This window comes from Saccostrea cucullata, unplaced genomic scaffold (genome assembly GCF_032062105.1).
Source record: "Saccostrea cucullata isolate Sc308-1 unplaced genomic scaffold, CSIRO_AGI_Scuc_v1 ctg783, whole genome shotgun sequence".
Classification (NCBI taxonomy): Eukaryota; Metazoa; Mollusca; class Bivalvia; order Ostreida; family Ostreidae; genus Saccostrea; species Saccostrea cuccullata.
Genome location: NW_026932035.1, coordinates 167,566 through 194,140, shown reverse-complemented (window position 1 = coordinate 194,140; position 26,575 = coordinate 167,566). Strand labels below are relative to the sequence as shown.

General features: G+C 34.4%; 2 protein-coding genes and 1 long non-coding RNA gene across 4 annotated transcripts; 2 read left to right on the top strand and 1 right to left on the bottom strand.

Moving 5' to 3' along the window:
- Positions 1 to 1,039: 1,039 nt before the first annotated feature.
- LOC134234325 (uncharacterized) lies at positions 1,040 to 25,346 on the top strand. Its single transcript, XM_062716374.1, has 14 exons — positions 1,040 to 1,478; positions 5,318 to 5,565; positions 7,879 to 8,022; positions 8,187 to 8,280; positions 8,397 to 8,514; positions 10,258 to 10,368; positions 17,406 to 17,506; positions 20,894 to 21,088; positions 21,582 to 21,814; positions 21,929 to 23,055; positions 23,381 to 23,661; positions 23,750 to 23,935; positions 24,039 to 24,825; positions 25,209 to 25,346. Exons 1-13 carry the CDS (start codon positions 1,164 to 1,166, stop codon positions 24,801 to 24,803), a joined length of 3,918 nt encoding a protein of 1,305 aa, XP_062572358.1. The 5' UTR covers positions 1,040 to 1,163; the 3' UTR covers positions 24,804 to 24,825; positions 25,209 to 25,346.
- LOC134234298 (uncharacterized) lies at positions 6,905 to 11,228 on the top strand. 2 transcript variants are annotated; one of them, XM_062716343.1, is made up of 7 exons: positions 6,905 to 7,114; positions 7,879 to 8,022; positions 8,187 to 8,280; positions 8,397 to 8,564; positions 8,707 to 8,804; positions 9,381 to 9,527; positions 10,258 to 11,228. In XM_062716343.1, exons 1-7 carry the CDS (start codon positions 7,035 to 7,037, stop codon positions 10,277 to 10,279), a joined length of 753 nt encoding a protein of 250 aa, XP_062572327.1. In that variant the 5' UTR covers positions 6,905 to 7,034; the 3' UTR covers positions 10,280 to 11,228. The 2 variants fall into 2 exon arrangements, with proteins under 2 accessions (XP_062572327.1, XP_062572328.1); XM_062716344.1 differs by lacking the exon at positions 6,905 to 7,114 and adding an exon at positions 7,266 to 7,300.
- On the bottom strand, positions 11,128 to 18,907 carry LOC134234299 (uncharacterized). The gene is made up of 8 exons (XR_009985158.1): positions 18,769 to 18,907; positions 16,728 to 16,796; positions 16,352 to 16,492; positions 15,847 to 15,961; positions 13,758 to 14,004; positions 13,304 to 13,443; positions 11,852 to 12,047; positions 11,128 to 11,668 (listed from the first exon to the last, which is right to left on the bottom strand). It is a non-coding gene; the product is annotated as an uncharacterized LOC134234299 (long non-coding RNA).
- Positions 25,347 to 26,575: the final 1,229 nt, after the last annotated feature.

Genomic DNA, 26,575 nt, shown 5'->3' with positions numbered 1-26,575 from the left:
AAGCTTTTTTTTTTTGGCTTAATTGCTTTTTGCGCTTTTATAGTTTATAATTATCTTTCCCTGTTAATTCGACACCCCCTTCCCCGGATTCGGCCTGAATAAGATTTAAAAATATTTTCGGGAAGTTACCTAGTTTCCGGACACCCATCTCTATTCAGATTTGTATTCAACGTTTACCAATTAAAGGTCTATATATAACTTTAACTTTGTCAAAACACTGAACCCCAATATGTGACACGACGACAGTTCATGATTTTATCAATCTATAATATGTAAAATAAAAATGCTGGACTAAGAATGACACAGATATGGCATTTATGCATTATTTATTTAAGAGATAAAAATATCAGTTTTACTTTATACATTTTTTGTAGGGGTTTGGGGGAGAAATTATCAAACTCAGACAAGCTGAAATAATGAAAATGTCAAATGAATTCCTTAAACCATAAAGAATATAAACTATATCTATGTGAAATGACAAAGATATCTTCAAATACTAGCTTTAAATTTCTCACCAATAGTTATTGAATTCAAATGGCAAGAATTCAGATATATATCAGTGTATTATACAGGAAGAAAAATGCTGATATCGAAAATTCAAAACTTGGGTTGCAACTAGAATTGTCCACAAATAAACCTTTCTCGTTAGGGTATATCCTTTTATCAAATATACTATTTGGAGTTTAAAAATCGTCATTTTTGCGATCATTGCAGTATCAATTTAGCCAATTCACAAAATTAATTGCAATACCACATGAAATGGTCGTTATACTCCAAACGTCTATGGTAATAATTGGAACAATCGGCGCAACATCTTCCAAATTCTGCACGAGGTGACACATGAAGATTTAATAAGAACAATGAGACACCTGATTAATAAAGATCACAATAAACCCAAAGACAAAGGAATCAGGCCTTGTCATCAGAGGTTTAACATGCGCAACCGTATCAGATAACGCGAATAAAGGCCTATCAATGGTGATCTAACGACATAAGAAAAAGGTCAAGTCCTGCGAAACAGTTTTATATAAAAATCTACCAGCCTTGCCAAGAACAGTTCTATTGCATGAATCCAAATTTCTGTTGGTGCCAGTTATTTCAAGATCTAGACTGTTGTGAACGGACGGATTATTTATATGATGGAGGATATAACGTGAAGTGAAATGGGAAACGCAGAGAGTGTGGATGACGGGGGGTATGGGAACCAGATATCCCCCGGGGTCAGTCGACAGAGCACCCAGATCAATGTTCTGCCGGTGGAGGAAGGGATGGAGATGCGGAACTTCCGGGACAACCGCCCAATGTCGCCCTCCGTCAGTCGTCAGACGTTCGCTGACAGAGCCTGGAATGATCGGAACGGTGGGGACCCTCCCCCCGCCGACATGGCTAATGGAGCGACGCCTAAAAGAAAGGCGCATAATCCTCCAGGGATCAACACAAAGAAAGTTAAAGAAAAACTGGAGAAAGTTATGGACTATGTAAGTTAACATCTTAAGATAAAGTCACATATGTAGCAACTGGTTAAACGAACGGCTTCTAAATGTTTGTTAACGTGAAATAAATGTTTCATTTGAAATGCCTCCTTTAATATTTCATGATACTTGGTCATTCGAATTTTTTTTCTATGTTTGCGTCCATCCTAAGATCAAAAACCCATATATATATCCAGGAAAAATAAAATTAACAAAAAGGGAAAAACACATTCATTATAAGAATTATTGAGGAATTTCTCATCATCATCTGAGAATTTTTCATCGTGTTGTAATAAAGATATTGAAGTAAAACTATTTGTTTATTATGATTAAATCTTTTGCTTCACAACTTTAAAAACAAGTTGCAGGTCTATCTCAGAAGAGTATTTTTTTGCAAATATTTGCATTTGTTCATTTTTAGTGTGTATTTGTTTTTAGATTTATAAGCTTAAAACCAATTCGTTCATATAACATAGAGATAAAATTGGAATAGCCAAGTATAATATTATTATTGTCGATGATGTCACAACACTTAAATTTTTTTTAGGCCCTGCTCAGCATGTGGAAAAAAATTGAGTTCCACTTGAGTTACAATAATGCCACATTATTATCGATTTAACAGTTTGGACCAATTTAAAGTCCAATAAATTAACACAACTGGGTGATTACATGCCCTTGTAATCAAAGATTCGGGGGTATATAGTTTTTGTCCTGTCCGTAAATCTCTTTGTTTGTCTATCTGTCTGTTTATTTGCCAGTGCACAAAAAAAAAATCACTTTGCACAAAACTTTTGATTGGTTAGATCTATTGGTCTCAATGTTTACAGGTTTATTCCTTGTAACAAGGCCTTTCTCTGGGTAACAACATATTTGACTTCTTGACCTTGGAGTTTAACCCAATTTTGCAAGAATTAAAGGAACTTTACCTTGGCCATCCTTACGAACAGTTGGTGCCTGGTCTTTAATTCATATATACTTCATATACAGTTTGTGTTCATTGTGATAAAATGTTTCTATGAATCTCAATTTTATTTTTAACTTAAGACATAGACTTTTGAGTTTGACCCACTTTTTAAAAAGTTTAACCTTGAACATAACTTTTGAACTGTGAGCATTTCGTTTTCATATGTCACGGATGTATTCCACATGTGACAAGGCCTTCTTTTGGATACCGACAATATCGACCATTTGCTATTTTGAACAGTTGGTGTCGGGGCTTTGATTTTTATATGGGTACTTTTATGCCTCCACAATTAAAGAATCGGAGTATACAGTTTCTGCCCTGTCCGTCCACGTGTCTGTTTTTTCAACTTTGGTCTCCCCCTGAGTATACCTTTTAATTTGAACCTTCGACTTTGACTTTGTAGTTTGACCCACATTAAAAAGAGTGTCTTTGTAACTACATTTTTCATCCTTTGCCCCCATGAGTTTGACCTGCAATCGAGAGAAATATTAACCGTCACCAACACATCTTGTTTATCATTAAATAGTGCTTTAATCTAAATTGGAAGAGAGGATCTTCTATATTCTATTTAAGCAAAATATTTTTTGAACTTAAAGAAAATATTGTACAAAGATGGACACATTGTACTAATCTACATATATTTTATTTTCTAATCTACATATACAACAACATTTTATTTTCAATACTGCTGTCATGTTGTAAATTTGAATTTACCGGGTGGCAGTAAATTCAAAATTTACAATATGACAGTATACCTTAGGGATTTTTACAAGACAAGAGGCCCATGGGCCACATCGCTCACCTGAGCAATTGGTTTATTATTGAAAAGTTTAAATCCAAAAATAGTCCCATGACCAATCATGGCTTTGCTATTCTTGAGAAGATGATTTTTAAAGAATTTTCCCATATATTTCTATGTAAAACTGTGGTCGGCCATTTTGACTCCGCCCTACCCCCAGGGGTCATGATTGGAACAAACTTGAATCTACACTAGCTGAGGATACTTCCATATAAATATGATCAATTATGGCTTTGCTATTATTGAGAAGAAGATTTTTAAAAGAATCTTTCTATATATTTCTATGTAAAATTGTGGTCTGCCATTGTGGCCCCGCCCTACCCCCGAGGGTCATGATTTGAACAAACTTGAATCTACACTACCTGAGGATGCTTCCATATAAATATGATCAGTTATAGCTTTGCTATTCTTGAGAAGATGATTTTTAAAGAATTCCCCTGTATATTTTTATGTAAAACTGTGGTCGGCCATTTTGGCCCAACCCTACCCCCGGGGGTCATGATTTGAACAAACTTGAATCTACACTACCTGAGGATGCTTCCATATAAATATGATCAATTATGGCTTTGTTATTCTTGAGAAGAAGATTTTTAAAGAATTTTCCCATATATTTCTATGTAAAACTGTGGTCTGCCATTGTGGCCCCGCCCTACCCCCGAGGGTCATGATTTGAACAAACTTGAATCTACACTACCTGAGGATGTTTCCATATAAATATGATCAATTATGGCTTTGCTATTTTTGAGAAGAAGATTTTTAAAGAATTTTCCTATATATTTCTATGTAAAACTTTGGTCGGCCATTTTGGCCTCGCCATACCCCCGGGAGTCATGATTTGAACAAACTTGAATCTACACTACCTGAGGATGCTTTCATATAAATATGACCATTAATGCCTTTGCTATTCTTGAGAAGAAGATTTTTAAAGAATTTTCCTATATATTTCTATGTAAAACTGTGGTTGGCCATTTTGGCCCCGCCCTACCCCCGAGGATCATGATTTGAACAAACTTGAATCTACACTACCTGAGGATGCTTCCATATAAATATGATCAATTACGGCTTTGCTATTCTTGAGAAGAAGATTTTTAAAGAATTTTCCTATAATTTTCTATTTAAAACTTTGGTCGGCCATTTTGGCCCCGCCGTACCGCCGGGGGTCATGATTTGAACAAACTTGAATCTACACTACCTGAGGATGTTTCCACATAAGTTTCATCTTTCCTGGCACAGTGGTTCTTGAGAAGATTTTTCAAAACATACCACCAAATTTTCATTAATTCCCAATTATCTCCCCTTGAATGAGGGCGTGGCCCTTCATTTGAACAAACTTGAATTTCCTTCACCCAAGGATGCTTTGTGGCAAGTTTGGTTGAAATTGGCCGAGCGGTTCTTCAGAAGAAGTCAAAAACGTGAAAAGTTTACAGACGGACAGACAGACAGACGGACGACGGACAAAATGTGATCAGAAAAGCTCACTTGAGCCTTCGGCTCAGGTGAGCTAAAAACTGTTAAGAAACAAAGACGTATTGATGAACAGAAATCCATTAAATCAGTCTAGCTGAATAAAATCAAACTGTGACAACCAAAAAAAATATAGTGAAGTTTTGATTTTAATCAGATGGTTAATAAGTTCATACATGTAAATAATAACATTTTCTGCCTTATTTTACGAGTATAACATAATATTTCAGATATATACTATCATTAACCAACTATTTTTAGGGAACCAGTATTTCGTAACAGTGCTTAAATTTCGGGAAAAGGTACACTCACTTTACTTAAACAAGAGACCATTAGAACCTAACCCGCTTTTTCCTCCAATCAGCAGCTGCTAAATTTTCTATTAAGTCGATCACTTAATTGTTAAGATTTTATGTTTATGCAGTAACTCTGCGGGCTGACTAATTAGCCAATGAAAAAGCGCGATTAGGTTCTAAGTAAGTTAGATCATATTAAGTAAAATTTTAGTGGTTAAGAAGGGGCCTCGGTCGCTTCGCTCCCTCCGCCCCTTCTTAACCACTAAAATTTTACTTAATATGATCTAACTATTACTTAAAATAATTTTCTTTTGAATTTTAGATGAAAGCCAAACGTTCTAACACGGATATATCTGTTCCCGCGTCTGCTAGAGACGTAGCGTACGAACTGGACGAGACGGTAGATCCGGGGGAGTACGTCAGAGACAGTACAAATAATATCGTCAAAAAGTCCCAGCAGCTATTCCCAGATGAGAAATATAATGTAAGTCAGAGAGAGAGAGAGAGAGAGAGAGAGAGAATAATATCATCAAAAAGTCCCAGCAGCTATTCCCAGAGGAGAAATATAATGTAAGTCAGAGAGAGAGAGAGAGAGAGAGAGAGAGAACGAATCATATAATAAGGTCCCAACAGCCATTCCTAGAGGAGAAATATAATGCAAGTCAAAGAGAGAGAGCGCATAAAAGTTGTTATATAGCTTTATCTTTTTGTCTAAATTATAAAAAGTCTGAGTGGCGCACATTCACACGATTTATAATAATTTGTTTTGAATATAAAGTGACAAAATGTTTACAGATTAATAAAGATGATTGCAGAAAGGTAGGATTCGAATACTATAAAAAGTTAACAATTTTTAGATTCTAGAAATATAATACTCACATCACTTACAACCAATATAGGTTAAAAACTATCAATTCAGACATCCTTCTTTTTTATCATTATATCATCTGCCCTTGAAATTATTGCCAATAATTCTAGTTTCTGTTATCTTTTTCTATGAGATTAAATGCTTGTTACAACAAAAAGTACATCAGCTTCATTATGAGCACCATATGCCTTATACAGGTGAAGCAGACAAGAGGAACTAAAACTATCCAACCACATAAATGTATAACGCACTGTATGTTCCTCCGAGAAAATCAGAAATCTCCAACACATAGAATGCACACCGTTGTAAATGCTTTAAGTAGATCGGGGTAACTCGTACACTATTAACATAGAAAAATTAATCTCTAATGTCACAGATTTAATACAGGTACACTAATGAAAACACCTAACAGTTTAAAATAAGAATAACCCGATTATTCATTGTATGATAAACAAGTGGGGTTTTGTTGGACCACAAGTTTCTATAGCGTGCCATTGCGTGCTGGGCATGTCAAACGTTGCAATATTTGATAATCTTGTGATGTATATTCAAAATCTTGTGATGTATGTTCGAAATCTTGTGATGTATATTCAAAATCTTGTGATGTATATTCAAAATCTTGTGATGTATGTTCGAAATCTTGTGATGTATATTCAAAATCTTGTGATGTATATTCAAAATCTTGTGATGTATATTCAATATCTTGTGATGTTTGTTCAAAATCTTGTGATGCATATGCAAAATCTTGTGATGTATGTTCTATAATCTTGTGATGTATATTCTATTCATGTATATTCAATATCTTGTGATGTATGTTCAAAATCTTGTGATGTATATTCAATTCAATATCTTGTGATGTATATTCGAAATCTTGTGATGTATATTCTATTATCTTGTGATGTATGTTCGAAATCTTGTGATGTATATTCAAATCTTGTGATGTATTTTCAAAATCTTGTGATGTATATTCAAAATCTTGTGATGTATATTCAATATCTTGTGATGTATATTCGAAATCTTGTGATGTATATTCTATAATCTTGTGATGTATGTTCGAAATCTTGTGATGTATATTCGAAATCTTGTGATGTATGTTCGATAATCTTGTGATGTATATTCGAAATCTTGTGATGTGTGTTCTACAATTCAGTGATGCGTGCAATAAAATTGCATGACGCAACAGAAAAGTAAGGACAATTTTCATTGGTTAGAAATAACGAAAGTAGCTGAAGCGTCGGGAAAACCATGCAGGTGAGAAAAAACACAATCATCAGTTTGTTTATTGCAGCACTTATTACGAGCTGCACGAGTGTTGTTCCTGGTGACATGATGGAGATATTTCGGCCTGCTAGGGAAAAAACTCAGTAAACGTAGATATATTGACAAAATTTGTAGGTACTTGTAACGATATGTCACGATGCTGCATTGTCAGATACAGTATTTATACATGCATGCTAAAAAGTTAAATCTCGTAGTAATCAATATAGCAGAAGAATAATGCATACTACAAAAACTGTGCAATTTGTAGCAAGATTAATTTTTGTTTAACAGCTGTTTTTATTACATTTTATTTCGTATTATTAATATTTCAAGGTATAGCACAACTTGCAGTAATAATATATTGACAAAATTTGTAGGTATTTTGTAGCCATATGTCACGATGCTGCACACAATGTCAGATACAGTATTTATAATATGCAAAAATGCTAAAAAGTTAAATCTCGTATAATCAATATAGCAATGTAAGAATAAAAAACTGTGCAATTTGTAGCAAGATTAATTTTTGTTTAACAGCTGTTTTTATTACATTTTATTTCGTATTATTACTACCAAATACTGCTACCGTTTGTTAATGTTATGCACATGGTTATCTTGTACTTGCAAGTAAATGAAACATTTAAAAAAAAATAATGAAAAAATAAGTCTTTTAGGCTATTTGATAATAACATGCTAAATGAACAGGTTTTGCTTTTTAATTCTCCTTCACTCAGTCTTTGTATAATGTATATTTTTAGACGAGCTGATCGCCAACCAGGAGATCAGAATGATCGCATCTGCTCCTGCCACTTTAAGGATGGTAAGAAGGAGGGGGACCCTGCATATTTTGCATGGAATGAAGGAAAGGCCATGGATTTCTCTGATCCTGAATGTACAAAAAGGTGAAATTATTTTTCAAAATGTGACCGACATCTTGTTTTTGGATGGTGGGTGGGTGGAGTTTAATTGAGAATATTTTACTAAAAAACTTTAAAAGGGTACATGTATAAACAGAGTAGCTTACAACTGAATAAAAAAATAATTCAAGTTTAATTATTTTACAAAGGAGGAAAAAACTCAAAAGTGAGGAGTCCCTGTCATCTTCACAGATGGACCAGTTGCAGATTCCACAAGCACCAAAATGTCAAGATCAAGAAAAAGTAAAGCTCATTTAAAACACCAATGATGACAAATGACCAACACTGAAACATTTTCAATAATTTTTAATAATATATAAAGTTCTTTTAACTGTACATGATTTACAATATATTTTCAGTTGATATCAGAGCACAACTACTCAGTATCCTGCACATTTAACTGTACTCAAGAAATGCAGCGCCTCTCAACAGAAATACAACTGGAAAAGGAATTGCTTGCCCTAAAAATAGAGTCTAGTAAAAGGAAGCCAATATCAATCCACGATATTAAATACAACAAAGAGAAGGTACATTTAAAGGAATTCCAATTGTGATTTCCTATTTCCTAACAATTTCAGTTACTGTAATAAAAACTTGTTGCCATTGAGGGATGAACATCTTAGATTGACTGTTATGTTAACATATTTTGTTATTATTTGGGAGTGTTAGGTCTCTGATCAGCAGGGGCATTTTCTCTATATAAGAAGAAAATGGAGACTCCCTACCCACCCGATGTATTTTGTCGGACAGTTTTCTGTACATTGCAGGTAAATTTTTTATTTATTAACTTTCCAGCCTCTTATTGTATAGTACATTTTGGGGTTTGAAGTCAGTTTTTGCTTTTCTTTAATTTTTAAAAAAAATTATTTAAATTCTCCTTTTCTTAGAATAAAATTCAAAAAGTAGCTTCTGATTGTAAAGTATAAGACTACAGACATTGAACTTTGATTTGTTATCAAAAGGATTGATTTAAACTTGTCTAAATTAATTGTAAACAAAAATAAAAGGGGGCACCTGCTATTTCTTTAAGCGTTTTTCACTGGGGGGTGGGGAAACTTTTTTGTACATACTTGAGCAATAGGAGGGATTAGATAAGAATCAATTAGTATATCAGAGTCTTAAATAATATCCTTTGCATAAGCATAAAAAAATTCTATATCAGTCTTTTTAAAACCTTTGAATTTTGCTTAATTAACTACGATTTATCCAATTTTGGAGCTTTTTACCTAATTCTGGGTAGAATCCACCCTTATGAAATTATTGACTCAATTTTGACTTAATATCACTTTATTAACATTAAAGCACAAAAACAATTCATTGTACAAATATTTTATTTCTTACAGTCACCAATATATCCAAATATCATCACCGGCCCAGACGTCATTCACTCCTTTGAATTGTGCTGGTAGCAGTAAGGTGTCATCATTTGAGATGGTCACAGTATCCAATACACTGAAGTCACAGGACTCAAATTTCATACATGTTCACAGGTAGGTGTATAGTCTTTGAAATTACCACAATTGACTAATTCTGGGACAGGTAAGTATGTAAGTATAGGAATGAGAGCACCAAATCCCCGGATGCACACATGGCTTTGTTTGTTATGGAACATTAAACCGAATACTGAATGGGTAGGCGTTACGCCATTGGCTGAAATCAGGTATTTAATTGTTTTCATTTTAAAGTAAAATTAATGACCTTTGAAATAAATGATGGGATGAGGGAATATTACAGAAACTATAGAAATGCCAGGGAAGATTTTAGGAGTGGGGGTTGATTTTTTATGCCGCGTGTTCTTTACTGCGAATCTCTAAAAGTTGAAAATAACTGCAATTTTGACCTATAAACGCCATGGGACCATGTATTTTTTTCAGTATTTTTTGTTAGGGCTTAGAACAAAGTTTGAAATGATGCTAAAGATTTTTCTGAAATTGTCATAGTAAAGTACTGAGAAGGCCTAAGGTTTGTATGGAGTTCTATGGGAAAATAATTAGTGGACTTTTCCCTATACAAGATGCTGTCTGATGGCGTAGTGTAGAATGTAGCGTAGAATGTTTTCCAAGTCAGCTTAAATGCAAAGGTTTGTTTTAAAATTTATCATAATGACTTGCAAAAATTTAATGCAGTTAAATTTATTGTATTCTTGAAAGATTGACTGTAACACAATTTTTTTACACAATTACAAATAATCAAATTAATTTGTTTCCAACTTTTTTTCAGGGTCTCTGCCAAAATCTTTTGAGGATTTTTCCTCTGCTAGAGCATCCATGGATGCAATTGAAACAATCCAGGACATCCCAACACATATGGATAATCAGGCCATGGCCTACAGTATGTACAAAAGTTGCCATACTTTTAAAGCAGTAACTTGCGTGCCTCCAAATGGTGCACTTACATTTTGCTCCATGCTGTACCCAGGTTCTACTTCTGATGTAGCTATTGTACGTCACAGCCAAGTTTTACGAAAGTTCAAAGCTGGAGACCTTATTTTGGTGGTCAAAGGTTTCACCATTCATGACCAGTTGCCCCAGGGTGTCTGCTTAATTATAAAAGCTCTTTTATCGACACGAGGCCAGTTTACCATACAAGAAGCAGCACTGTGTTACAAGATTGCTAAAGCACTTATTCATGTGGAAAGAGCCAACGAGAGGATAAAGAATTACGAGATTCTCCGTCACATACCATCTACTTACAGACCAATCTCAACAAAAATATTTCAACTCTGTTCTTGTCTTGTAAACTTGCAAGCTCCACTTTTGAAAGAAATTACTTAAAGATACATGTACTTATTATAAATTTGCATTGGCGTGTGACAGTATACACTAAACAGTGAAGATATTCATACCAAAGTGCAAGGGATAAGCAAATTTTGATTTGTTATCAATGTCAATGGTTATATTTGTTAACTTTGTAGTATGTTGTAATACATATACTTCAGAAAATGAAAATCCCTTTTGTTAGCATGGATTTATTACAAGAATGTTTGGCAATTCCATTCTTCATTTGACAATATAATTTGGAAGAGGGTTTACTTATAATTTTAAATCTCTAGTTTAAAGTATATTTACCTTTAAAGCACAACTCAACAAATTCATGTTTTCAACAATTTATCTATTAAGAAAGACCAAAATGTTACATTTTCACTTTGAGAATAACATCTTCAATTCATTAATAAAATGATTCTAAATTTTGATATTCTTTTTTTATGTAGTACATAGATTTTATTAATCATCATTGCTATTTAAAATAGTCTTATAAGCCAGAAGTTTTATGATGGATTGTGACATATCATATCATACATTTATGAGACTTAGGAACATTCAACACATTTAACATGATTACCCATTTTCCATTGTTAGAAAATTCTAGAGGTACAAAACTAAGTGTCAAGAAGTTCAAACCAGAACTCAGTTTTCCATCAGTGCTGGAATGAAAATGTTAATGTAGAAATCTATCAGCTTTGGAACATTTGCTGTCCATTCAATGTCTTTTACTATTCTAATCACAATGCAGTCTACTCTTGTCCACACAATTAAGTCGCAGAATGTTTTGTTACATATGTGTAGCTGGCCTTGAATTTGATGATAGTATGGGTGACTGGTTTTCAGGCACAGGGTATCTTGTTTAAGATCTAAAAAAAAAATCAAAAAACACTTAAGTTGTGTTATACCAGTACATATCCCCTCCTTTTTCAATATCTTCATACCATATTGAACAGCTGCACTTGTAAATTAATACATGTTTTGAAATCATTTACTCACCAAGATTTTTAATTTCAAAGTACTGGACAATACAGATTTTTAATGTTATTTACCTATGAAAAATCCTTCAAATTTTGTGCCCCATCTGCTACTGTTGAAGACGATGCTGTATATGGACACTTCACCTCTACAATATTAGGAATGGCGTCTTTGGCTTCTGGAGTTTGATAAAATACACTGCATGTTGGTGGTCGAACAACTAAGCCATCAGGTGAAGCTCCCAACACTCCGGATTCATGCAACCATATCCTTTTCAGAAAAAATTATAATACTACTGAATGCAAACAAACCATAATACAATTGATTTTGTAATGCAAACAAAGTCTAAGTAGAGCTTTTATAATCCTTCCACTTCAAAAAGCAAATTTTCTGGAATATGTTGGTAACTGAATATTTATGCCCCGCCATGAATATGGCCGGGGCATATAGTGTTTGTCATGTCCGTCTTCCGTCCTTCTGTCCTTCCGTCCCACTTTGTGTTTAGCTCTGTTCAAAGCTAAGTTTCAAAGAAACTATCCAAGATATTTTCATCAAACTTCATATGCTGATAGATATTGATGAGAGCTATGCAACTGCATTAACATTTTTTGACCTTGACCTGACTTTTCTTAAATAGTGTTTAGCTCAGTTTTAAACATACCATTCAAGATGGTGTTATCAAACTTTACATGTTGATACAAACTTGCATAGATGATGCATCTAGAGATGAACACTACTGGACATGCTTCGGATGCTGGATCTGACCTACATTTTCCAGATGAGTGACCAAATTAAAGTTTTTGGAGCAGGTCCATTCTTAAGGAACTATAAGCCCTACTTAGACCAAACTTGCTTGGATGATGCATAAGGATGGACACTACCAGACTTGCTTCGGATGCTGGATCTGACCTACATTTTCCAGATGAGTGACCAGGTTGAAGTTTTTGGAGCAGATTTATTCCTAAGGAACTATCAGCCCTACTTAGACCAAACTTGCATGGATGATGCATCTAGGGATGGACACTACCGGACTTGCTTCGATGCTGGATCTGACTTACATTTTCATTCCCAAGTAACTATAAGCCCTACCTAAACCAAACTTGCATGGATGATGCAGCTAGGGATGGACACTACCAGACTTGCTTCGGATGCTGGATCTGACCTATATTTTCATTCCCAAGTAACTATAAACCCTACCTGAACCAAACTTGCGTGGATGATGCATCTAGGGATGGACACTACCAGACTTGCTTTGGATGCTGGACCTACATTTTTATTCCCAACTAACTATAAGCCCTGCCTGAACCAAACTGATCAAATTTTATACATGTACAAATTTCATGTTGCTTTACTAATATATCCTCGGCGGGGCATTCATGTCCTATGGACATATTTCTAGTTTTTTTTTACAATTAGACTTCAGTAATTGATTTCTGTTTGTCACCAGGATAAGTCCTGTTATTTGTTTTGACACAATGAATGTTAACATGTCAGAGATTGAATGAATATTATTTTGTGCTGTATACCTGACTGCTCTACAGCTGCATCTAAGTCCTTTTCATACTTTCTCAAAGCATCATCTTCATGAGTGATACCCCATGCAACAGCCTTGATGGACTCCAGATTGTAAGCCGACATCAGCTGTTTCTTCAGTGACAATGTCAATCTGGAGAAGAAAATATGATTTTTGGTTATTAATCTTATATTTCCTGCATCTTTATGTACAAATATCTAGTCATTACAGTCGAACCTCATTATCTCAAACTCAATGAGACCAAGAAAAATGTTGGAAATATCCGTGGATTCAAGAATAACACATAAATAGTTATCAAGAATAAAATGTCCCAGTCTTTTATAAATGGTTTGGACTTCAAAATTACTGTGACATATCCATGAAATATGAGATAATGGGTTTGAGATAACAAAGTTTGACTGTAATTTTAAAAGTCTTTTTCGCAAAAATTTAATCACACGTCTTACCGCCTTTGCTTAGAACTGAGAACTGCACCAAAGTTGGAAGCTGATATGCTATATTTCCTTACAATCGACCACATTGGGTTGTTTCGTTGCCAATGCAGCTCTTTTAATGGATTCAGGGATAATGCATGCTGTAACCATACCATAGGGGTATCAGAATGAACATACTCTGGTGATGTTAACAGGTCTTCAATGAGAGGTACAGGTGGACCAGGTTCACATGGCTCTGGTTCAAGAATCCAATTCAATGCTGAAAAATTTCATTACTTGTGTCATTCTCAAAAATATCATCCATAATATCCATATCACATATACCAAGTATTTATATAAGAGTCCATACATTTCATTTTAGTGAACACTGTCATGGGTTTTTGTAATGTATGCATTACATATCAAATTTACAACTCACTTGCATATATTTGTTCAGAATTGTTCCTGTATATAATTTTGCACAAACATGTAAAAATTGGTGCAAATGTACAATTAATATTTACTTAATTATTAACAAGGTTTCATAATGACAGAGTATTTAAATAATAGAAGAATGATCTGATAATTCGCAAGAATATGAAACAAAATATTTTTTTTAATGCAATTGAATAATTTATTTTTCCTTTCAAAAATGTATGCTCATGTACAAAAATGCTATCATATTTATAATATTGTCTTTCCAATTATTCAAAGGTTGTTATTAATATTTATTACATAATATGTTCAAAAATTGGGCAATATACATAGCCAACTATATTATACTCCTCATCTTTGTACATTTGTTCACAATTAAAATTAACCATCGTTCAGTAACAAAATAACAGTTTCATAATACTCGTAATATAAAAATCAAATCAAACTTAAATAACAACAATAGTGACACCAAAATCATAACTTCCTTCTTATATTTTACCAATAAACCTTCCAAGGTGCAAAAAACACTGGTCACTTTCATCAAAGGGTCGGTTTAAAGCACTTCAAATATGAAGCAAATTTTTTAACAACTGATTTATTTATATTTAATGATTGATCATTTTTAAAAAAAAAAAAAAAAAACCAAGAGGCCCATGGGCCACATCGCTCACCTGAGCACTGTGGCTAGGAAAAAGTAAAAATTGGTTTTTTATTGAAAAGTTTAAATCCAAAAGTAGTCCCTTGACCAATCATGGCTTTGCTTTTCTTGAGAAGGTTATTTTTAAAGAATTTTCCTATATATTTCTATATAAAATTTGATCATCCTTTGTGGCCCCGTCCTACCCCCGGGGAACATGATTTGAACAAACTTGAATCTACACTACCTAAGGATGCTTCCATATAAATATGATCAATCAGGGTTTTGCTGTTCTTGAGAAGAAGATTTTTAAAGATTTTTCCTTTATATTTCTATGTAAAACTTTGATCTTCCATTGTGGCCCCGCCCTACCCCGGGGGTTATGATTTGAACAAACTTGAATTGACACTACCTGAGGATGCTTCCATATAAATAGGATCAATTATGGCTTTGTCATTCTTGAGAAGAAGATTTTTAAAGAATTTTCCTATATATTTTTATGTTAAACTTTGGTCAGCCATTGTGGCTCCGCCCTACCCCCGGGGGTCATGATTTGAACAAATTTAAATCTACACTACCTGAGGATGTTTCTCCATAAGTTTCATTTTTCCTGGCACAGTGGTTCTTGAAAACAAGATTTTTAAAACATACCATCAAATTTTCATTAATTCCCAATTATCTCCCCTTGAATGAGGGTGTGGCCCTTTATTTGAACAAACTTGAATCCCCTTCACCCAAGGATGCTTTGTGGCAAGTTTGGTTGAAATTGGTCCATGGGTTCTAGAGAAGAAGTCGAAAATATGAAAAGTTTACAGACAGACAGATGGACAGACAGACAGACAGACAAACAGCTAGATAGACAAAATGTGATCAGAAAAGAGCTAGAAATGAAACATTCCTCACCACAAAAGCCAGAAGAATATAGGGACCACCACCAGTAACATGTTTCTGGGAAGAACCAAACCATGCAGAGATAAATATCAATAGTCCTGAATCTTCGATGCAGGACCAAGTACGAGAATTGCTACAAACACTACTCCGGAGACTTACCTATTATCCTATGATGTAACGTACTTTGTCCACTGCAGCTGGTTCCCTCATAAGCTGGTAGCGAGGACAGTTCAGGATGTCCTGTCAACTTTATTCCTCAACTTCCTGTCTTGGACTGAAAAGCAATAAGTGGAAATCTTTAGTGTTGCCTAGTGACTTTGAATTAAAAAGAAAGTTTTTAGATTGTGAAGGGGGGGGGGGGTACTGATGTTGTGCATTTTAATTAAATGTACGAAATCTGTATTTCACAGTTTAATGCATTCATGTATTTTGTGAATTGTCTTAGGATTCATGTAATAATTGTTGCTATGTATTATTAAGCACTAAATCTATTCAACTGCATGTGTAAATGGGGAAAATGTGGATATGTAAATGATGTATAATTGCAATGTGTAAAATGTGACATTTTCTTATATGAGGGAGTCTGTTCATGTAATTTTTTTTTCATTAATTATTTTATTTATCTTGATAAAATTATTTCAATTAACAATATTGTTTTTCTTACCAGTCTGATGAACTCAACAAAGGTTACAGAGGTGAATGGTAGAAATATGGGTATTACAGGTGTCAAAACTCTTCGTTGATGACAGACTGCATGCCGCACTGTAAAATCACCATTTTGGATCTTTAAAAGGGGAGGCTACTCCTGAAATCAAAGAAATTGTCATAAAAATGAGTAACCTGATTTTCTTTAGGTCTCACACAAGGAAATAATTTCACTATATGTTACTATATAGCTTTAATTAAATAAATTAATTAACTAGACTCTCAGCAGATAATTCATGAATGAGAAAAAAGATTAATGCTTAGACAAAATTTGAGATCAGAAAAAATATACCCCTTATGCAGCTTTTAAGAAAGAAAATTGAGACTAAACATACCTATACCCCGAAATACACATGGGCAAACAGCCAACACACCATCAAGGAAGTTACATCGATCATGCGTACCTAAAAAAAAAAGAGTTCCCTTTGATTCAGTGGCACAATTCTGCTGATATGATATTCCTAGTGCATGAGTCCAACATTAAAACTGTAGACCTACGTAAAGTTCATGAAAAAAGAAAAGAAATATTATTGTCTCTATATACATCATACATAGAACTACATTTGTTCATTTTGATTGGCTATCTCCTTGCATAAGACCTTTAAGGGGTAATTTTATGATATTTACCATGTGCACTGATTGCCATAAAACTAAAGAAAAAATACCAGCCTTACAAAGTCACTTAACCATGACCTTTGACATACCTTACTAAGAATACCCTGGACAATTTGGTTTAACTTAAGACTTCTGAATTTTTAAATGCAGGTTTTGATAAATTAACCATTTAATATACTTATGAGCTCATAAAACTGTCCTTTAAAACTGTATGATAAAGAGTGTAAAAACTTTGAAACATGTTTGGAAAGTATTATCACACATGTGATATGGGATAAATTATCACCACAGAAAGATCAAAGAAAATCACTGCAGATATGCGACAATAATTCTTATCATTGTTTATTGTATGTCAAGTCTAGAATATGATATATCATTACAAATATTATGATTTTTAGCCGGGCACATTGCTCGTAGAGCAATGCTCAGCTATAGCGACGGTGAGCAACAGAAAATGCTGCTTCTTCACCGCCAAATTGAGTTTACGAGTAAAAGTATGGTACGTGACCAGCCGCTGTTGAGAAAACAAAATCACCTTAAGAAATAGTAAATTGAATATTTTTATCATAATATTAAATTGTTTAATATTTTTTCCTGGCTCCTTTGACTAATATTTTACAAAGTAATTCAACGGGTGCGAAAGGTTTTCACCAGGTATCCCTGTCTGCATCATATTCTATAAACAATATAATTAAAATTAGATGTTAGATCGGCTCGCATACTCAACACACTAACATCTAACAAGTCATCCCATTGAGGGTCACGTAAGAGGTTAAATTCGGAACGCCTCAAGATTTATTTGCTTCAACAATATATGATGATTTTGCCAGCTGCGATTTGATTAATTGATAGAATTTGACCTCTGACGTGACCCTCAACGGGATGTTGTTAGATGTTAGTGTAGCGAGTATGCAAGCGGATCTAACATCTAATTTGAATTAGATTGATTCTATAAATAAAGGTTGTACTATCAGGCTAACACAAATGCAGGGAACATCATTAATGACTTGATGCAAATCTCACCGCTGAGGACACATCAGTGCAGAGACGTTTGACCTTAATCTTGCTGCATCGGTGTTTATTTACTTCTGTTTGTATATAAAACCGGATTACCCCAAAACGATACGTGATAAATATTTTTCGCTGTTAATTTCTAGCTATATTTTATTTTATTTTTAAAACTATTTAATATTATACATGCCATTGAGATATTTTTGTGTGTATTACATATTCTCTAAACGTCTGAACGTGATTTTAAACTGTCACCACAGTCCTTGTTCATTATCCTGTAAATGAGCCCGGCTCAATACATTTACTATGAAAATAATTGGACAAATTTGTGAATGACAATATTCAATGATGCATAGCAATTAATCTTTTCCTGACATTCACCTTCTCCTAAAAATTTGTCGTGTTATTTATTTATTTATTGCAAAGTCGTCCCTGGACTAGTGCTACGGTCAATGCAGCTGCAATGGGCCATGCAATTTCGAACCCTGCGTGGTGAGAGTTTGTCCCGAGACACAGTTAGATTATTCTAACTAGCACCAATATAGAATAAATCATACCGATTAATCAACATCACTACAATATGAGGACGTAAAAATAGGATAAAACATCCTTTAGTCCAGCAATAACTGAATAAGCCACTAAATTGTTTTTGATGTACCTTCAAACAAATCAAATTAATGTTCTTGATTCCCACTTTTCACGTTATGACTGACTTAGTGCTTCTTGATACCAAAACAATTTTTCTATTACCTATAATTTTGACTTTAGGTTGAATTCGCCAATTTCATGCTTGCGAAGTTGTGTCAATGTGTGCATTACGACCGCTCCGGCTACTTTCGTTATTTCTAACCAATGAAAATTGTCCTTACTTTTCTGTTGCGTCATGCAATTTTATTGCACGTGTAATGGTTAGGGCCGTGGATATCGGCCTGGATAGCTCAGTAGGTAGAGCACCTGACTAGTGATATAGGGGTCCCGGGTTCGATTCCCGGTCCAGCCACGCATCACTGAATTGTAGAACACACATCACAAGATTTCGAATATACATCACAAGATTATCGAACATACATCACAAGATTTCGAATATACATCACAAGATTTCGAACATACATCACAAGATTATAGAATATACATCACAAGATTTCGAATATACATCACAAGATATTGAATATACATCACAAGATTTCGAATATACATCACAAGATTATCGAACATACATCACAAGATTTCGAATATACATCACAAGATTTCGAACATACATCACAAGATTATAGAATATACATCACAAGATTTCGAATATACATCACAAGATATTGAATATACATCACAAGATTTTGAACATACATCACAAGATTTGAATATACATCACAAGATTTCGAATATACATCACAAGATTTCGAACATACATCACAAGATTATAGAATATACATCACAAGATTTCGAATATACATCACAAGATATTGAATATACATCACAAGATTTTGAACATACATCACAAGATATTGAATATACATCACAAGATTTCGAATATACATCACAAGATTTCGAACATACATCACAAGATTATAGAATATACATCACAAGATTTCGAATATACATCACAAGATATTAAATATACATCACAAGATTTTGAACATACATCACAAGATTTCGAATATACATCACAAGATATTGAATATACATCACAAGATTTTGAACATACATCACAAGATTTCGAATATACATCACAAGATATATAATATACATCACAAGATTTTGAATATACATCACAAGATTTTGAATATACATCACAAGATATTGAATATACATCACAAGATTTCGAATATACATCACAAGATTTCGAACATACATCACAAGATTATAGAATATACATCACAAGATTTTGAATATACATCACAAGATTTTGAACATACATCACAAGATATTGAATATACATCACAAGATTATAGAATATACATCACAAGATTTCAAATATACATCACAAGATTATATACATCACAAGATATTGAATATACATCACAAGATTTTAGAATATACATCACAAGATATTGAATATACATCACAAGATTTTGAACATACATCACAAGATTTTGAATATACATCACAAGATTTCGAACATACATCACAAGATTTTGAATATACATCACAAGATTTCGAACATACATCACAAGATTTTGAATATACATCACAAGATTTTGAATATACATCACAAGATTTCGAACATACATCACAAGATTTTGAATATACATCACAAGATTATCAAATATTGCAACGTTTGACATGCATGTCCAAACTTTGTCAATTCCAGAAGTGCATACCTATCGAAATATAAAACACCATTTGAATCCCCAACTCACCCAAAAAAGACACCAACACAAGCAAAACAAATTTATTTTTAAATTTAGATAAAAGAAATTAAAAGTATTAACACTGTATAAGTATTATACGTAATTCAACTGTATATTTGCATGAATAAAGAAAAAGACGTTGAATTTGTAACCTTACTAATACGGAAAGCATTTACATGAACTATTCCAGTATAATAAAAGAACTCATTTTATTGAATTAATATTTAAACACGGAATAGATCTGTGTTTTGAATATGAATATAGAAGCTGCTATTACTGAATATTCACAATTGCTCGTTACCTGAAAAGCTTCCACGACGTACAAAAATATACTATCTTTAATAACAACATTTATTTTTCTTCCGAATTTAAAGTTGGTATATTTTTTAAAAATGCAACATGTTTAAATACCGCCATTATGATGTATAACCATGTAATTAATTGTTCTAAAAAATAATGTTCTATTTGATAAATATCGAAAAAGAAAGCATATTTTGTTCTAAAATCTTCCTTCTCCTGTTGTTTAGAATAGAGAGGTTCCTGCGATACAGTTCGCCACTATGAAATTCCACCGGAAGTGCGAGTTTTCCCATACTCACTTTGTCTACACACGTGACGAGTCGCTTCTTCCTGACATGCCGCCACCCCACCCCCCGTACACCCGGAAGTCCGAAATCTTCGAACCAAGGCAGTACAAGAAAGTGGACAAGAGAGCCTTGAAGGTAAGGCATATATTTCCGATGATTACATTTCAGGTCATAAAAAGTTCTTCTTGCGAGAGTTTGCATTTGCAAAGATATAAAACAATTTTTCAGACATTCATACACACATTTCTTCTCGTTATATACAAGTTTCTTTGTCATATTGACCATACAATCAAATGTTTACCACATTTAATCACCTACTTATGAATGCAATCAGATTAATTTTTGCACTATACTTCTTCCAAGCTTTTATCAAAGGGGAGGCTAGCAATAAATCGTAGATTGAAATTGAAAGAGATAGAATCCAATTACCTTGAATAAGTATTCTGGCAGCTTCTGATACGTTTATTTTATTAGACTGGTTATAAATTAGTTTGCATCTTATGCCTTGTGCAACATTTTCAAATTCATAAGAATTTTATCGAGAAAACTCCGGTCTTTGACGGGCAAATGTTCAAAAACTTTACACCAGTAATGCTTATTCACACATATTACACAATTAATTTTGAAGGTTCCTAAAACTTTCCTGAACAAGTTGCTCTGTGAACTGGTTGGTCACCTGACCGACAACTACAGAAGTGACATCGCCAAACTTCGAGCACTCTACGTTTGGCTGACTTCTCAAAATCTCCGGAAACTTAAGCTTCCGCTCAAACCAGCTCGAGAAGGACACGTTTGGCATTACCTGGAAAAAATTAAGAAAAAGAAAGGAAACTACGCACAACTTTTCAGTCATCTTTGCAAGTAAGTTACTACACAGTTTGTTGTCATGGTACCGTAATTTTATACAAATTGAAAGTATTTCAAATAATATTTTTCGATACAAGAGACCCTAAATCGAGATCACTTTATTTTCAGTTTGGCTGGTCTCCCTTGCGTTGTAATACATGGTTACCTAAAAGGTAGTACATACGAGATAGGACAGACTCTGAACAAGGAATCTCACTATGGCGAGTGGAATGCTGTTCTGGTGGACAACAACTGGCGTCTCATTAACGCGTATTGGGGTGCATGCGCAATAGAGGGCGACAGTGATAGTGACATGACTACCTATCGTCTAGATGAGAACTTCTTCATGCCTGACCCTGATCAACTCGCATATACACATTTTCCAGAGGAACAAAAATGGCAGTTGATGGAACCCTCCATGTCCATGTTTAGCTTCGAAAGACGTGCATTCTTGAAGGAACGATTCTTTGAATTGGACATGCGAGTTTTATCACACCCAGATTGTGAATTTAAAGTACACAATGGGGAAGATGAAATCCTGTTTGGAATGAACGGAGAAAGAGCACCACATCTTAACTTCATATGTTTGATTTACCTGAAAGAAGAAAAAGACTATCGTCTTCTTTACGATGATGAGAACCGGTATCAACACGATTTTCTGTACAAACCAAATGAGGATTCTTTATCAGTAAGAATACGTTTTCCTAAGCGAGGTACATATCGTGTTGAAATAGTTGGCAAAGACACAACTATACAGGATGAGAACTACGAGTACGACTGGATTGCTATTTATAAAGCTACCGTTGTCACAGGACCAAAGAAATACGCAGCCTTCCCCAAAGCTGCAGATGTTGGCTGGGGAAATAGCCCGCTTTTACAAGGGCTGGGGCTTACCTCAGCAAACTTTGAACAAAACAGAGCCGTAGTTACTGCAGAGGAAGGAATGTGCACAATTGCCTTTGATATCAACACACCAGAGGCGGAGGATTTATCACTATCTTATAAGATGATAAGCGTCAATTCTGGACTTGAAGATGTGGCGATGGAATCTGATGCATTTGTCAAGGAGGATGGAAAGTTCCAATGTTATATTAACATACCACCGGGTGACGAAGGTGCGTTCTGTTTGTTTGCACAAGTGGACGACCCGGAATATGGCTCTATTGAAAAGAACATTTGCAATTACCTCATCTTATCAACTCCACTGAAAGAACTTGATCAACAGGAGAAGAAGGAGGTAAAGGTGGTGGAAGATGGTAAGTAACTGTTAATTTGCAGTGTTTTTTTTTTATTAGACCGTGGGTACAAAGGTTCATGCCACGTTAATCGATGACGACAAGAAGTTGTGATTTATGTTACACTAAGACTGCGGGAAGCAGGAATGCATGCTTTAATTATTGATAAGACGGTGATTAATCAAATAGTGGACGTTATTATGTTAGACTGAGGTTTCCAAAAAAGAAAGCTTAACATCCATAAATCAACATATGTGTAAAATATTTTGAGAAGGCTGAATTTCATAATGTAAGGAACTGTTTATAAGAACATATGTCTAAAGAAATAATTGTTGTCTCTTTCCAGTGCTCGACGATGCTATTCATTTTAAGCAACTTGAAATGCTTGAACGTGCGGTTGATTTGGTTGAAACAAAGAGAGTTGGTCGTCATATGTATATGAAATTGGAGGAAGCGAAGGAAAACATAGAACGTCTGAAAAACATCTCCAAAATGATGCACAAGGTTTTGGCTTTGGATCAGAGGACCATTGCTGAAATCCGCTGTTACTCCAACCCATCTCCTGAGATTCATGCTGTGATGAAGGCAACACTGTTGCTATTGGGACATTTCGAAGAAGAAACACGGGTAAACAATTGACACGAATTTCCTTAGCTATTTTTACAGTTTAGAATTTAAGATATAAACGTATTTTACCATTATATTCTAATTTCAGGATTGGAAAAACGTCCAAGCTATTCTCGGTAAAACAGGCCGTGCATCACTGAAGAGGAAGATCAATATGTTTGATATTAATCACTGTAAGTTAGACATAGCTCTTGGAGCCCAGAAACTTCTTGGTGACATGAAGCTGGGAGATATAGTGAATCAAAGCTGTGGAGCAGCAACGTTCTATGAGTGGGTAAGTGAACTAATATTATTTCTAAAATATATCTCGAAAATATGTTACTTATCAATGTATTTTACAAGAACTTGTATGCGTCATACATCATTGTGTTCCAAAGGTTCATTTTACCGCTGAGGAAGTTTCTCATAGAAGGCGAGATGAAATGATGCAAGCTGTACCTATAGTGACGCTAGCAGCCACACGTTTGAAAGCAAAAACCAAAAATTTGGATAAAGTGCGGGAAGCGGCAAATTCTGATCTTGAAAATGCAGTTTATCTCAAACGAGACACAATTTCCCAAGAACCCCATGGGTACCAGAATAGCTTTGCCACCAATATGCCAGTATTTAAAGAGGTTAACGAAGAACAGCCAGAGGAACCAGACCTTCCAAGTCCTTTTAGTAAAACTCTAAAGAATCTGAAGAAGAAAACTGATCCCAAACCAGAAGTAGAAAATGTAGGAGCAGTTGGTGGAGAGGACTATGTGATGATATCGGACGAAACAGACATTTCAAAACAAAAAGTTGAGGCTGTTGTTGAACCTCCAAAAAATAACACATCCAAATTACCCGGAAAGGGACCAAACAAACCAGTCAACACAAAACCAGCAGGGAATGTTAAAAGTGGTCAGGAATCCAATACAAACGCACCCCAGAAAGCCACACCTACAAATAAGGGTACAAATTCATCATCTCTTCCACCTCCAAAATATGACCGTTTGGTGGAAGAAGTAGGGGGACTGGATAAACCTCACCCCGCGTTTGCTAAGGAAATGGAGAAGCTTCCCGATTCCAGACCTCCTGAACCCCCTGATGAAGACTCTCTTCTTCCTGGAGGTGAAGAAGATGACACGTACATGAAAATGTGGCTAGCAAGGAGCTAAAAGGCTTGATGGAGGAGTCATGGTGAGAGTCTGTTCTGGCTACTGCTTGCTTTCAGTAATAAGGAGTTGCAGGTGTAGAGGATTATTTGGAACATAACTACAATAACAACAGCTGCCCATTAACTGAGTCGACAAATGTGTGCTATTAATTTACAATTGGCGCTTGATTGATTATAAAGGATGCAAATAATACAGTTCATGTTGTGTGCATATGAATTGTTTTAACAGACGAAGTCTATGTTTCATGAATCATTTTTACTGATGTACTGTAGTTTTTCTTTGCTTTGGTTTAATAAATTAATATTGCTTTGCTAAATAATTCAGAAGCTTTAGCAAAAGTGACTTATTTACCGATAATGGCATAGAGGAGATATTCTAATTAATGTCTTGAATTTGTTATTTTAGACAACAGAAATCATTGAAGAAATGAAGAAAAGATTCACAGACGATGTTGTCAACACCACCATTGCTCGAACCCGGGCTTCTAGATTGTCTTACACACGACAGAGAACTTCGTTGTATAATGAACTCTGATTTATTTCTTTGTATTTTAATATGGACAGACCCATTGTCAACATGTTTGATAATTTGATCATTCTTGTCACAAAGTTTTCATGCACTTTTTATGAATAACAATCCATCGTGCTTTCCCAAAAAAAATATTCAGTTAAAAACAAAATAAAAATCTGCTAGTATGCGCATGAAAAATTGTATCTTGAGTTTAAGTATGCAATATCAAAGACAGTTTTGAAATGAAAGACAACCCTCACAAGGAAGAGAGGAAATGAAATGAATGATTGATTCTGTTCAAAAAGGCTAATCCAAAGATGGAAAGTGTCCTCTTTATAAGAATAAAATATTAGGAATGTGCATGCATTTTAAAATACAATCTTTAACTTAGTCCTCAGTTTGATTTTTCATTGATAATTGTTTAGGGAAAAAACTCTTGTATTGTGTTGTACGCAATTCCTTCGATATATTTTCATTCATCTGGTTAGAGAGCATAATTATCAGTAATTTTTACAGAAACTCTTTCAGATTAAATCGCCATGCATTTGTAATACATCGACAAATATTAAATAGTGAGTATCCATATCAATTATATTCTTATTTTCTACATAAAAATAAAATTTATTGCTTGACATAGTTTTCCTGTTGTCATACATATTCCACTGTTGAGAGAAATGACATTTTTGGTGTTTCTGCTAAATTTATTTTGGTTTTTTCCAAACTAAATTAGAACTAGGAATTGTCATTGTATGCCATGATTGCGGCTGTTGTCAATCAATGGCTTTTTTACCCACCACGATTTACAGAAATCAATAAGTCTCTAAATACTTGGGTATATGAAGATATTAACAGTTTTCAAGCCCAAAAGTCAAACTATAAAAATCAGAGCAGAGCAATTACGGACCTCTTAAACATGAGATGGGATGGGGGGGGGGGGGGGGTCAGCACCCCCTGCCGACCGGTCACACCCGACGTCTCGTCTGTTCTGGAATTAACAGAAAAATCTATTGAACATTCAGTGTGTAAATAATGGTCTGACAATTGGTATGAAATTTGTCAATCGGTATTTGACTTAATGATAAGATTGCATTTGCTGACAAGGTCATTGTATCGACCATAGAGTGTAAGAAATGATGACTTCAAGCGAGATTGATGATATTCTTGTTTCATCAACTTGTTTGCCAATATCATACCTTGTTTAAAATAAAATAATGTTCAAACGTAAACATGCTCTTGAGTATCGAACCAACTGAGAGACATCA

Coding starts and splice junctions, on each gene's coding strand:
- LOC134234325 (XM_062716374.1), top strand. CDS start 1,164: ATGGGAAACGCAGAGAGTGTGGATGACGGGGGGTATGGGAACCAGATA. Junction 5,566..7,878: donor TCCCAGAGGAGAAATATAAT/GTAAGTCAGAGA, acceptor GTATATTTTTAG/ACGAGCTGATCGCCAACCAG. Junction 17,507..20,893: donor AGTTTACGAGTAAAAGTATG/GTACGTGACCAG, acceptor CCTGTTGTTTAG/AATAGAGAGGTTCCTGCGAT.
- LOC134234298 (XM_062716343.1), top strand. CDS start 7,035: ATGACGCAACAGAAAAGTAAGGACAATTTTCATTGGTTAGAAATAACG. Junction 8,023..8,186: donor GATCCTGAATGTACAAAAAG/GTGAAATTATTT, acceptor TATTTTACAAAG/GAGGAAAAAACTCAAAAGTG. Junction 8,281..8,396: donor AATGTCAAGATCAAGAAAAA/GTAAAGCTCATT, acceptor ATATATTTTCAG/TTGATATCAGAGCACAACTA.